At 41.2% G+C, this 12,521-nt stretch overlaps 1 protein-coding gene across 1 annotated transcript; it reads left to right on the forward strand.

Moving 5' to 3' along the window:
- The first annotated feature begins 370 nt into the window (after positions 1-370).
- On the forward strand, positions 371-8,685 carry synpo2b (synaptopodin 2b). The gene is made up of 4 exons (XM_053490909.1): positions 371-1,388; positions 1,492-1,703; positions 3,017-4,845; positions 7,213-8,685. The coding sequence occupies exons 3-4, from the start codon at positions 3,256-3,258 to the stop codon at positions 7,597-7,599; spliced, it is 1,977 nt and encodes a 658-aa protein (XP_053346884.1). The 5' UTR covers positions 371-1,388; positions 1,492-1,703; positions 3,017-3,255; the 3' UTR covers positions 7,600-8,685.
- Positions 8,686-12,521: the final 3,836 nt, after the last annotated feature.

A 12,521-nucleotide genomic window follows, 5' to 3' on the forward strand; every position in this document is an offset into this window, starting at 1 on the left:
ATGTCCTACCCAACTGTTTTGTTTGGCTTCCAGGATGTGAATGCTGCTTTAGTCTTCAGGTCCAAACACTGAATACCATTCCATTTAGAGAGAGAGAGAGAGAGAGAGAGAGAGAGAGAGAGAGATGAACTGCTCCACACTTCACCATACAAAACTCCCCGATCAGGCAGAGAGAAAGCTTTGCTCCAGCTTCTCACAGCTTTTCTGAATCTCAGCTAGTGAACACTGAGAAGAACGTTATTGAAGACATCTCAGAGCTCATCACTTCGACAAAACTCACATACCTTTTAATACATGCTTATACACTTTTACTGTGGTGTAGAGCTAAAGCTTTATTCCTACTTTCATTTTTCTTTTTCTTCTTCTTCTTCTTCTTCTTATTATTATTATTATTATTAGGCTTGTTAAAGTCTGCACTGTTTGGTTTTAAGATGCTTTGCTAAATCCCATTGCAATGTAAAGTGTTGATTAAACACCATCTATAACACACAGGTTTGCTGGTGTAAAGATACCTTCTCTCCTGGGTTCTTGGTTCCCATCCATGTTTTTCTTTTCTCAGCTTAGTGTTCTTTGTCCTCTTCGAGGGGTTTTCACCATTGTTCTCTCAGAGGGCTTATTTCCACAGGGTTCTGTTCCAGCATTCTCTGCCAGAGTTCCTTTTCATCACTTCCACAGTACTTGTGGTCCCTGTAGTCCAGATTGTCCCAGTTGTCCATATTAGGGCTGTGAGCAAACCTCTGCCTCACTGTTTAACATCTAAGGAAAGGTCAGAAATGTCTGAAATGCTCTCTTTGTTGTTGTGTTTCAACTCTGTATGAACATTTAGATTGCACATTTTCATTTAAACTTTTATTTAAAGTTAGTAGATCAAAGGAAAAATAATGAATTATATTAAACAAAGCAGACTAACCAGGGTTTACAATATAACTTACAAACTACATGAAATTTGAACATGTCTTTGATATGGAATCGACACAAGGCTACTTTATCTCTCTTTTAAACCTTTATAGTGTTATAATATACTCAGGAGATACCGGCATGTGTTACATTCTCATGCTGATTTTGACCAGTTTAAGGAAAACAACAGAGGGGTTTGCCAATAATTAACAGGCTCCCACCAGAAACTTGAGCCAACATCCAAAGAACCTTGAAGGAACTCTTTAAAGTGTATTAATCGAATTCCATGCATTATGTCATTCCTTCCACCAAAAACATTAGCTTTGGGGAACATTGGCCAGTGTTGGAGCAGGGTGTTTTGGATTGATTTTAATTTATGCAACATAAAAAAACAATTAATAAAGAGAAGATGTGCTAAAGGTGATCCCAGTGGAGGAACATGTGGAGAACCCTAACCCAAATGAAGCTGATTCCACAGGAGAACCTTGCAGGTCAGAACCTTATCCTGATTCCCTTTCAGCCCATAAATATTAAAGCAACCTCATCAAAGTTGATTCTATGGATCACCCTATCCCAACTCTTACTCTAACACAGGAAACAATCGGCGTAGGAAACTCTGGAAGAAGGTGAAAGAGGAGGAGAAGATGGAAGAAAAAGAGGAGGAGGAGGAGGGAGAGTGACAGCACTACCCGTGTCATGTATCTTGGGTGGAATTCAAACCCAGAGTGCTGAGCAGGCAGGGCAGGAGCTCGGCTCTGCTCGTGTTCACAGAGCCATCAGACCACGGACGGGACAAACACAGACACGTAAGTCCATCTGGTCTTTCTTGACTTACTCTCCCAACATATCACTGCCTACATGTTGTGTATGTGTAGTGTCATCTTGCACTCTTTCATTTCCTCATTCAGTATTGTAACAACAGGTTTTAAAAGGACAAATGTTTTTTCGACCTATATATTTTGTGGTTTTGAAAATGACTTGATGATAACAAGCGATTGTTTAACGAAACCCGAAAACCTCAAAGCACTAAGCATCATGAGGAGAGAAGTCTCTGAAAAGTTTCTGAGGCATGACAAGCCTGACTGCAGGATGGATGTGTCTCGAACACATCATCAGCTAATTTCTTAGCAGCGTTAATGAGCTTTTGTCTGCTTCGTAGTGCAGGTCTTGATTAGGGTGTAGTGCATTATACACGGGTGTAAATCCCCTGTGCAGACGCGGCACTCCTCTGGATGTTTACATAATCATCAGTACAGATCATTTTGCTTTGGGTTTATTAATATCCTGTAAATGATGAAAGCTGATTCAGATCCATTAGTCAGGTCATCTCTTCCATGACTGAGATGATTTAGACCTCTCTTCTTAGACCTTGCTACAAAAAAAATGACATTCCTCTTTTTTGGAAGAAAAGGTGTTTCAAGATTCTCAGTTCAGCAGTAAAGAGAAACCTGTAGCACAAAGAGTCACGGCTCCCATCTGCGGAGCTTTGACAGACACCAGCATGTGCAGTTTGTCATTTGATCTTTCTTGGCTTGGACTTGCTCATCCACTGCAAAGTGAACATTTCTCTCTCCACTCCATCTATAGCGCGGTCGGGCCAACCCGAGGTTAGTGACGCTGCTCTAAGAGCAGCTTCGGTATTGCCAGAGGTTTTTATAGTCTTTTGTATGTTTGAGGTCTTAAAATAAAGCCCTGGAATGGGCAATTGTGCCAGACTGCCTTAAAAAGTGGGTTTTTGGAGTGGATACGAGATGATTTAGCACACTGAAGACTAATAGTAACATCATACTCCAATAGTGAATAAAGGAGCTTGGCTGCTATTCACATGCTCATGCTTTTAAACCAGATGATCTGGTTAATGCTGGCCTGAACCTTAGTGATTTATGTAGATCTAAAAATTGACCATGAAGGGTGAGACACATCTATGCGAGTTTGTCCAACACACATCTATGCCGTTTTTTTCCTCCTAATAATTGTTCCATATTGTAATAGACACATGATCAAGTCAAATCAAGTTTATTAGTCACTGGATTTTTTAAATTATATTATTATTATTATGTTGTATTTTGTACGTTAACACATTTAAATGGTCTCTTCTTCCTCTTCTTTTTCCCCTTAGGCTTAAGTCTGAGCAGAAATCCATTTGAATAAGGAGAAAGAGTGTTAAAAAGTGTTAAAAGAGTGTTAAAAAGGTAAAGAAGAGCCACTGAAGATTTTTTAAAGAGGTATCAGTCTGATAGCAGCATAACATGAGACAAGTGAACCTTACTGACTGAATAAAAAGATTATAATTCTTCTTTAATCGCAACTATAATCAAGAAGCAGGAGAAATATCAATATATCCTAACTGAAGAAAACATGGAACACCTTCCACAGACAAAAGGCAAAGGGTTGTTGATGTTTGCAAGGCGCCGTCAAAGGATTGATGAAATTGCTGCAGAACACGAGGAGCTGAGAAGTAAAGGCATACCTGTAGAAGCATTTGTGGAACCTGATATTGATGCATCTTTAAAGCCTCCACCACAGCTAGCCATTCCTCCTTTCCAGCAAAATGGAGAAAGCAAGCAACAACTGAATTATCAAGATCATCAAACTCAACAGCAGATCATTCATCATCTAAACACTGGTATAAATGGCCTGGATTCCTGTCAAGAGTCTTCAGCATCCAAATCCCTGGTGTCCAATAGAACAGCTAGGCCTTTTCTCAGTGGTTTAAATCAATCCCAAAGCCCAACTATGAAGAAATCTGAAACTATTTTCAGAGTTCCTGTTCCAGTAAACACAAGTCCACAGGTGTGGTCACCTACAGGAGATATTATTGCCTCCCGTGATGAACGGATTGCAGTACCAGCTATCAAGACTGTAATTCTGCCTGAAATGAAAAGAAGAGGTGCAAATAAAGTCAACTCTACAGAACCTGCAGAGGAAGACTACTTCAGTCTTGGTGCAGAAGCTTGCAATTTTATGCAAGCTCCAACCATCAGACAAAAACATCCTCCACCAGTCCTTCCCAAGCCTACGATCAACCCACATTGTCCACCCTGGTCTGCAGAAGACAATGCCACAACTAGTTCCCTAACACCATCCAGTCCTCTTCCTGCACAACAGAACTGGGCCCCACCTCAACCACAGCCAGCTACCAAACCCTGGGCTTCTTCACCATCTCATCCCATGCCACAGCAGCATGTGTCCAGCTATCTACCATCTAGACCATCACCTAAACCATCATGGTCATCACAACCACAACAGGGACTCACTACTGCAGTTCCATTGCAGTCAAATCGCCCGTGGACTAAACCACAAATTGAAACCAGTTCTATAGCTTCGTGCCCACCTCCACAAGCAAGGTCTTATGTCCGGCCATCCAAAGCTCCTCCAGTTTCTACAATCTCAGAAATAGGTTCCTCTGATGGTCCAGTCCCTAAAGGGAAAGGTGCAGAGCTCTTTGCTAGGCGTCAGACCCGTATGGAAAAGTTTATTGTGGATGCTGAGACTGTCCAGGCAAACAGAGCCAGATCCCCCTCACCCACACTGTCCATGCCAAGCACTTGGAAATATTCCTCAATAATCAGAGCCCCTCCTCCAGCCTCCTATAACCCCATAGTGTCCCCTTTCTACCCTCTGGCAGCACAGAAACAATCTCCTGCTACAACTAGCCCAAGTCCAAATCAAAAAGGAAAGAAGGAGAAACCAAAGAAGGCACCAACAACCCTCAGTGTTATGGATGTGATGAAGCATCAGCCATACCAGCTGGACTCATCCCTCTTTACTTACAACACCAATGCTGAAGTGAAAGGTTTGAGCCCTAAACAATCTTCAGTTCCTCATGTGGAGTCCAAGCAACACCAGGCCTATAGTCCCACCTATCTATATGCCTCATCCCCAGTCCCATCTACAGGAAGCGCTCAGTCTTTCCCACAGGGTGCTCTGGCCAAACCCAGTGGACCGGTGAGTGTTCCTTATCCCTTCACCCATCAGTTTGCTGCAGCTGAGGCTCGTCCCTCTGCACACGCTGCAACCAGGAAAGTACCAGAAGGCCCAGCAAGCCAAGTCTTCAGCAGCCAAATAACACCTCCCTTTAGGACTGGGAGCAGTGCCTCTCTGCCCACTTCTTCTTTCCCTCTGAATAGTGAAATTATTTCCAGAAGTAGTTTACCAATGGCTCCAAGGCCTAAGTTTTCTGCAAAAAAGGCAGCTGTTAGTGGAAAGCGCTGGAAACCAGTTGTGATGTTGCACTAAAAAGAAAAACTGAAAATGTAGACAGTGAAGAAACAAAATTATAACTGAAGCATCTTGTAGGACCAGAGTCATAGTTTGAGAGTATAAATGAACCAGGAGACAATCAGTTAGTCAGTTAGTTAGTCTGTGAGTCAAGCTGTGGAAGTTTCAGCTGTTGTGTTCATCTAAATAATTTGCCATGGAGTTGCTCTATACAGATGATATGTCAGATGATATGTTAGATGATTTTAATTTAAGCTTAAAGATAAGTGCCGGTGCCAAATGTGCAACATCAAGAGAAAGAAAGGCTTTTTTTTTTTCGGTTGTTTAAACTTTTCTAGTTTTCAGTCTTGTATTTATTTCATACAGATTCAGATAGAAAGTGATTTATTTTTGTAATCTCCAGAAAATATTTATAAATGATAAGAAATATATTATAGCACTTTATATTAGACTGTGCTGTTATTGTCTTTACCTCTTGAGGAAACGTGTGTGTCTATCAAAGTCAGGACAGGACTCGAGGTTGATGCATTATCTGTTTTAATAAAAGAAGAAAGAAAGAAAGCCTGGGATTTGGAGTTAGAAATAATATCACTCACTGCTCAACGAAGCCAGAGCTCAGACTTTTGAAGCCTTTAGTAAGTTATCTGTCATGTTTCCTGTTTTTGTGTCGTACTTGTGCGCGTCCCTGCTGAGCAGAATGTAATCTTTTGTATATAAGTGAGTCAATTCATGAAGAACAGATCTGTTTCCAGTCTTGTGTAAAAGTCATAACATAATCCTGGTTTGTTCCATTTGGCCTGTTCTTCTTATAATTCTCTAAAATATTGCACTTCTTCTTCTCTGACTTTTCCCCTGCCTTATTAAACATTTCTCCCAGCTCTGTCTGTATCCTTTCTTTCAGCTTTGTGTTCTCTCTTGTGTACGCTTGCAGTTTATGAAACGCCGGGTCCTGAGCTACAAAAGTATAAGAAATACATTTTTGGAACATATCATAAACCAATTCAAATGTTTCAGATGGAAACTTTCTCTCAAAATCTCACTTTTTAAGATGCCTTTATGCTCTTTTCGTAATGATAATTATTTTTAATAACTAGCATTAATGGTGTCCAGGGTGTTATTATCAGAGATAAGTCAGTCTGGTTAAGAAAATAATAATAACAATCTGGTAATTAGGAATCCTGCGTGAGAAGTACTGTAGGTGTAGTAGACAGTTTTATAGACAGGCATAATATAGTCTATATGAGCTGATCTGCCTGCATGTTGCTCACTTTACACTGCAACAGAATGCACTCTCTCCTAAATATAGCGGCACACACTTCTATCTTTACAACACGCTCTCCTTATTAAACACTGCTTCTGCTCAGGAACGCGATCAGGTTCACCCCTGCAACACACCAACTGCCTTAGACAAGAGGTAAGTGCTGAAAAAAGGTTTCCCTGGTGATCCAACCAACGAGCGCTGCTTCAGTCATTATTACACTCTGGATATTTATGCTACGACGTTCAGAGTTTGATGATTTATTATCATTTAAACTTCTTAAATACAGCAGCTGTAGATTGTGTCAGAGGAAGTTTCCGTGTGATCCAGGTTCTCCAGTGTCCCCTGGACCGAACATAAACAGTTATATAGTTTTACAGTAAAGTACTGAGTAACAGTGTGGTGTGATGAAGCAGAGTTTTTCCTACCAACCTCCAACTCCTATAACAGCGGGACACATTTACTCCACATTTGTAGTCATTTATGTATTAAAGAACACCCTACAGTATATTTTTTAGTGCAATGTAAGGTTGTCTAACTTCTGCGAAACAGGTTTCTTCCCTTTATAACTCACACGTTAGCTGAACTCAACAGATGAACCATATGGTCATGTTCTATATCTTACAGTTGTCTTTAGGTGTCGTTTATCATCCATCGCATGAAAACCTTACATGCAGACAGTCATTTTGTGCGGCAATATTAAGAACAGCCACTAGGTGACAGCAAAGGCAGCAACCGCGAGATAAGAAAAGACGAGAGGAAATCCTGACATACTGTACAGAGCATCTGACGTTTCTGATCTGTTCTCAATGCAAATTCTGTCTTTCCTTGTGTAGATCTACAGCAGGAGTCGGTCCATGTCCCTGCCCTGGAGACACTCCTCCATGTCTCCAGTGTCTAGTCCAGGTTTCCACCCCAGCCCCGGACTCGTGAACCGGCAGATGTCCTGGGCTGAACCTCCTGCAGCTCCCCGGAGTCCTCTGCTCCTGGTCAACCAAGGCTTCGGCTCAGAAAATGTCCAAAGTCCGACGAGCGGCAGTTTCCAGTCCAGTCTGCACAGGAGGTCTCTGTCGGAGGACAAGCCGGTGACTTACGGCCCACCGTTCAGACCAGCGCAGCCCCTTCCACACAGCAGCAGACACGCCATGACCTGCTCTCTTCCCAGGAATTTCTCCCCTCACTCTGAGTATTCCCAAACACACCGAGTCAGCTGGAGGATGTAGAGAAGTGTGATGATGTCATCGTCCTTTCACAGAGTTCTGAGTGTGAACGTGTAGGCACGGGACGTTAGAGATGTCGTATGCAGGACTGATGGATTCAGTGAGAGATGTAGAGTTTGATTACACAGAGCCAGAGGTCTTTATGATGATCAGCACAAAGCAGAAGTGAAAAAGAACGAATTAAAGGAAGTTTGTAGGTTTGAATTAAGTTTCAGAGTAAACTGAGAGACACGCTTAAAACACTCGAGCTAGCAGATCACCAGCACGCTGTATACTGGTCTAATGGCTAACAGTTTTATAGCATGTTCAGTATAGACTGGGGTTTTGGATGCATACGGTTAATGTTGCTAAAAATATATATCACAGTTACTTTATTTATTATTTCATGCAAAATTGTTTAATTGCAGCTTTGCAGTAAAACATGTCTGAGCAAAGACACACCAAGACAAAGATCGGTGTATATACACTGTAATGTGCACATGTTCTCCATTCATAGTGTGTGTGTGTGTGTGTGTGTGTGTGTGTGTGTGTGTGTGTGTGTGTGTGTGTGTGTGTGTGTGTGTGAAATGCTCTTACCTTCACTCTTAAACATAGCTCTGATTTCTACTGGGGTTCTTTTTACCATGTGACTTTCCCAGGTGTTTAGGTGATCTAGGATTAGGATTAGATGTAGTATTTAAATCCAGTGTTGATGTATACTCACTAAAAATACTTTTGGTAAAATGTTACTATAATAAAGAGTGATTCGAAGGAAGACTGATGAATGTAAAGAATCCTATAAAGCGTTACAGAAGGCACATTTCATGGTGTTTATTGAGTTCTCGGAGTTCTTATAGTCTTGGTTTGAACATTAATGTTTAGTCCAGAACTGATGACGTCACCGGAGCTGAAGGTTCTCTCACGTCTACTGATTTTTGTCACTGTATCAATGTTATGCTTGTTAAAGTGATAGAAAGTAGAGAAGTTACTCACCGTGTGCAGACTGAGTTCCTGTCACTGATGTGTGTGTGTGTGTGTTTACCAAATGAATATGTTCACATTAAATACAGGAAGTAAACAAACAAATCAATAAATAAACTTATACATTGATTCAGCTAAAACTCTCTGGTTTCTTTTAGGGTCGACTATTATGCAGGATGTTTACATGGTTTTCTACTGTATACACAAACACACACGAGCACGCGCACACACACCTCTGTGTAGAAAGCTGTGCTTGAACATATTGTTCAGGATGACCTTCCTTTATGAGGTCATAAGCAAATGCTTTTTAAAGGACTGATTTGTATGGACCCTTCACTGTCCAATTCCCAGCTCTGTGCCAAGGTATTATCACACTCCTCCCCTTTCCTCCACAAGTCCGCCTTCACAGTAGTAATGTGTTCTGAACTCCGATACAGCAGGTGGCAGTATTCTAGGATGTTATTTTTCAATCCACTTATTAAGCACAGAAAGTCAGCCTTCACATTATTGCTAATATTACTGATATGTAAAATTATAAGCGAGTGTCTCTCACACAGCTCAGACATCAGGAAGGTTAATTAGATGAGAGGGGAGAAAGCGTATGTTATTGAGTACGGATTGAGCGTACGTTACAGTATGAGTGTGTACAATATGTAGAACTTTTGTTAAAGGCTGCGTTCACATTACAAGCCACATCGTTCAGTTCTGATGTTTTGGTCAGATTAAATTTGAATGTCATGATGGTTCATATTTATAATTACACGTGACTTTTATCTGACACTGTTGTGGACACGTCTGTCCAATGTGAACATTCATTCATTTCAAACGCTGAATGTGATTTACAGTAGCAGAACCTTGGGGTTTCACTCTGGAGGACAGCGAGCAGTTAGAAGAAGGAAGAACACTAGATGCCTCACTTTAGCTGTTGATGGTTAATATTCAATTCAATTTTATTTGTATAGCGCTTTTAGCAATTGTCATTGCCGCAAAGCAGCTTTACACAATCAAAAGAATTATTTAAGTTTGTATGAAATGTGAATTTGTATGAATCAAAATGGTCAGTTTGTCCCTGGTGAGCAAGCCGAGGGCGACAGTGGCAAGGAAAAACTCCCTGAGATGGTAATAGGAAGAAACCTTGAGAGGAACCAGACTCAACAGGGAACCCATCCTCATCTGGGTGAAACAGAAAGCAGTAAATGATCTGCATTTATACAGTGTGTAGGGTGGGAGGCAGTTCAGCTATAATAGCTAAAGTTAATTGATGTTAATATGGAGTCCAGGTAGTTATTGAAGACCCAGGTAGACTTGTAAGAAGTTCCAGTCCTGAACTATCGAACTGTCAAGTCCCCAGAGAAACAGTTGCCAACACCAGTCAAGGCCAGAACCATCTTCTAGGTAGAGAGAATCATCCCCAGACACCAGACGCATCCCAGAGAGACACACGGGGCATCCATGTGACGAGATCTTCAGCCAGAAGCGGGGCACCAGGATACGGTCAGACAGGTCCGGAGGGCAGAGGGAGTCTGGATCACTGGCAGCTCAGGAACGACATGTGTAGCTCGACAGAGAGAGAGAGAAAGAGTGAAAGGGGGGGACAGGAGGAGAGAGGAAAAAGAAAGAGGGGGGGAAAGAGAAGAAGAGGAGAGATGGCAGTTAGGTATGGTCACAGTCACACAATGTATAATGTGAATGTATATTAACTGTAGAGTGCAAGCAGAGACTCCGGCAGGACTAACTATGACATCATAACTAAAAGGGAGAGCCAGAAGGAAACACAAACATGAGGGGGAACTGAGATGTAAAGCAAACAATCACCTCACCGTCAGCAAACCTGAGTGATCAATGAGAGTGAGGAAGACAGCATCCAAACACACCAGTTCACCATAATACTCTACGTCCATGAGTCCCCCAGATCTGCACCTTTACCTATGGCAAATCTATTTATAAAAATGCTTGGCTAAATAAATAGGTTTTTAGCCTGGACTTAAACACTGAGACTGTGTCTGAGTCCCGAACACTGTTTGGAAGACTATTCCATAACTTTGGGGCTTTGTAAGAAAAAGCTCTGCCCCCAGCTGTATTTTTCATAATACGCGGTACTGACAAGCAGCCTGCATCCTTTGATCGAAGTAGGCGTGGCGGATCGTAAGACACTAGCAGTTCGCTCAGGTACTGCGGCGCGAGACCATTTAATGCTTTATATGTCAAGAGTAGTATTTTAAAATCAATGCGAAATTTCACAGGGAGCCAATGGAGTGAAGATAAGATAGGGGTGATGTGCTCATATCTTCTGGTTCTGGTGAGGACTCTCGCTGCTGCATTCTGGACTAGCTGAAGCTTATTTATGCATCTAGCTGAACAACCAGACAGTAAGGCTTTACAATAGTCCAACCTAGAGGTGATAAAAGCATGAACTAGTTTTTCTGCGTCGTTTAGCGACAATAAATTTCTTATTCTGGCAATATTTCTGAGGTGAAAGAATGCTGTCCTGGTAATATTTCTGTATCTACATGAGCTTCAAATGAAAGGCTGGAATCAATAATCACACCGAGGTCTTTTACTGTTGCACTTGATGGAACAGAAAGGCCATCTAAAGTTACGGTGTGATCTAAAATTTTACTCCTAGCTGTATGCGGTCCTATGACAAGAACTTCTGTCTTATCCAAATTAGGCAAAAGGGAGTTAATTAGCATCCAATTTCTCATGTCCTGAACACATTGCTCAACTATGACAATTGCTAAGCTGTTTTTCCTCATCAGGTTTTGCTGAGACATATAACTGTGTATCGTCAGCATAACAATGAAAACTAATACCATGCTTACGGATTATGTTGCCCAGAGGAAGCATGTAAAGGGGAAAAAGCGGTGGGCCTAAAACTGAACCCTGTGGAACACCAAACTCCACTAGAGAACATGCAGAATAATCACCATTTAAGTCTACATACTGATAACGATGGGTCAGATAGGATCTGAGCCAGGAGAGGGCTGTACCCTTAATTCCTACTACATTTTCTAATCTGTGAAGAAAAAAAGCGTGATCAATGGTGTCAAAAGCTGCACTGAGGTCGAGTAATACAAGCATAGTTACACAACCCTGATCAGAGGCCAATAGGATGTCATTTACTACTTTAACGAGCGCTGTCTCTGTACTGTGATGAGGCCTAAATCTGACTGATACAGTTCATGTATGCCATTTCTTTGTAGATATGAGCATAGCTGCTCCGCTACTATCTTTTCCAGGATCTTAGAGATAAAGGGGAGGTTTGATATTGCCCTGTAATTGGACAGCTGACAGGGGTCGAGGTCAGGATTTTGGAACATAACCTATGCTGAGTGAGGAATTAATTATTCTCAACAGGGGTTCTATTATTGCTGGTACTATCTGTTTAAGAAAATGTGTCGGTACAGGATCTAATATACAGGTTGATGAATTTGAAGAAGAGATGAGTGAAATTAGTTCATTCTCTTCAAGGGGAGTAAAGTATTCTAGGTTCTGATCTGACATGGCTAAATTAACTTCTGCATCAATTACATTGTTCGGTTTCAAAACCTCAATTTTATGCCTAATATTTACAATTTTATTATTAAAAAAGTTCATGAAGTCCTCACTATTGCATGATGTTGTTGTGGAGATTTCTGCAGTGGTCTTATTTCTGGTTAATTTGGCTACAGCATTAAATAAGAATCTAGGATTATTTTTGTTATTTTCTATAAGAGTGGAGAGATATGTTGACCTAGCTACACTAAGAGCTTTTCTATAGTGAGATAAAAATGTAAGTCGCTCTGGATAAGAGCGTCTGCCAAATGTCTAAATGTAAATGTAAATGTATAGTTCAGGATGCTCTCCTTCCATGCTATTTGAAATACTAGTAATTTAGTTTGACGCCATTTACGTTCTAATTTCCGAGCGGTCTGTTTTAAAGTGCGCGTGTGATCGTTATACCAGGGAGCAAGTTTCTTATCTCT

Source organism: Clarias gariepinus, unplaced genomic scaffold, assembly GCF_024256425.1.
Source record: "Clarias gariepinus isolate MV-2021 ecotype Netherlands unplaced genomic scaffold, CGAR_prim_01v2 scaffold_35, whole genome shotgun sequence".
NCBI classification, from domain to species: domain Eukaryota; kingdom Metazoa; phylum Chordata; class Actinopteri; order Siluriformes; family Clariidae; genus Clarias; species Clarias gariepinus.

What these genes read in the sequence shown, in the direction of transcription:
- synpo2b (XM_053490909.1), top strand. Translation starts at nt 3,256, where the DNA reads ATGGAACACCTTCCACAGACAAAAGGCAAAGGGTTGTTGATGTTTGCA. An exon ending in TGGCCAAACCCAGTGGACCG is followed by an intron (nt 4,846 to 7,212) that starts GTGAGTGTTCCT and finishes TTCCTTGTGTAG; the next exon opens with ATCTACAGCAGGAGTCGGTC.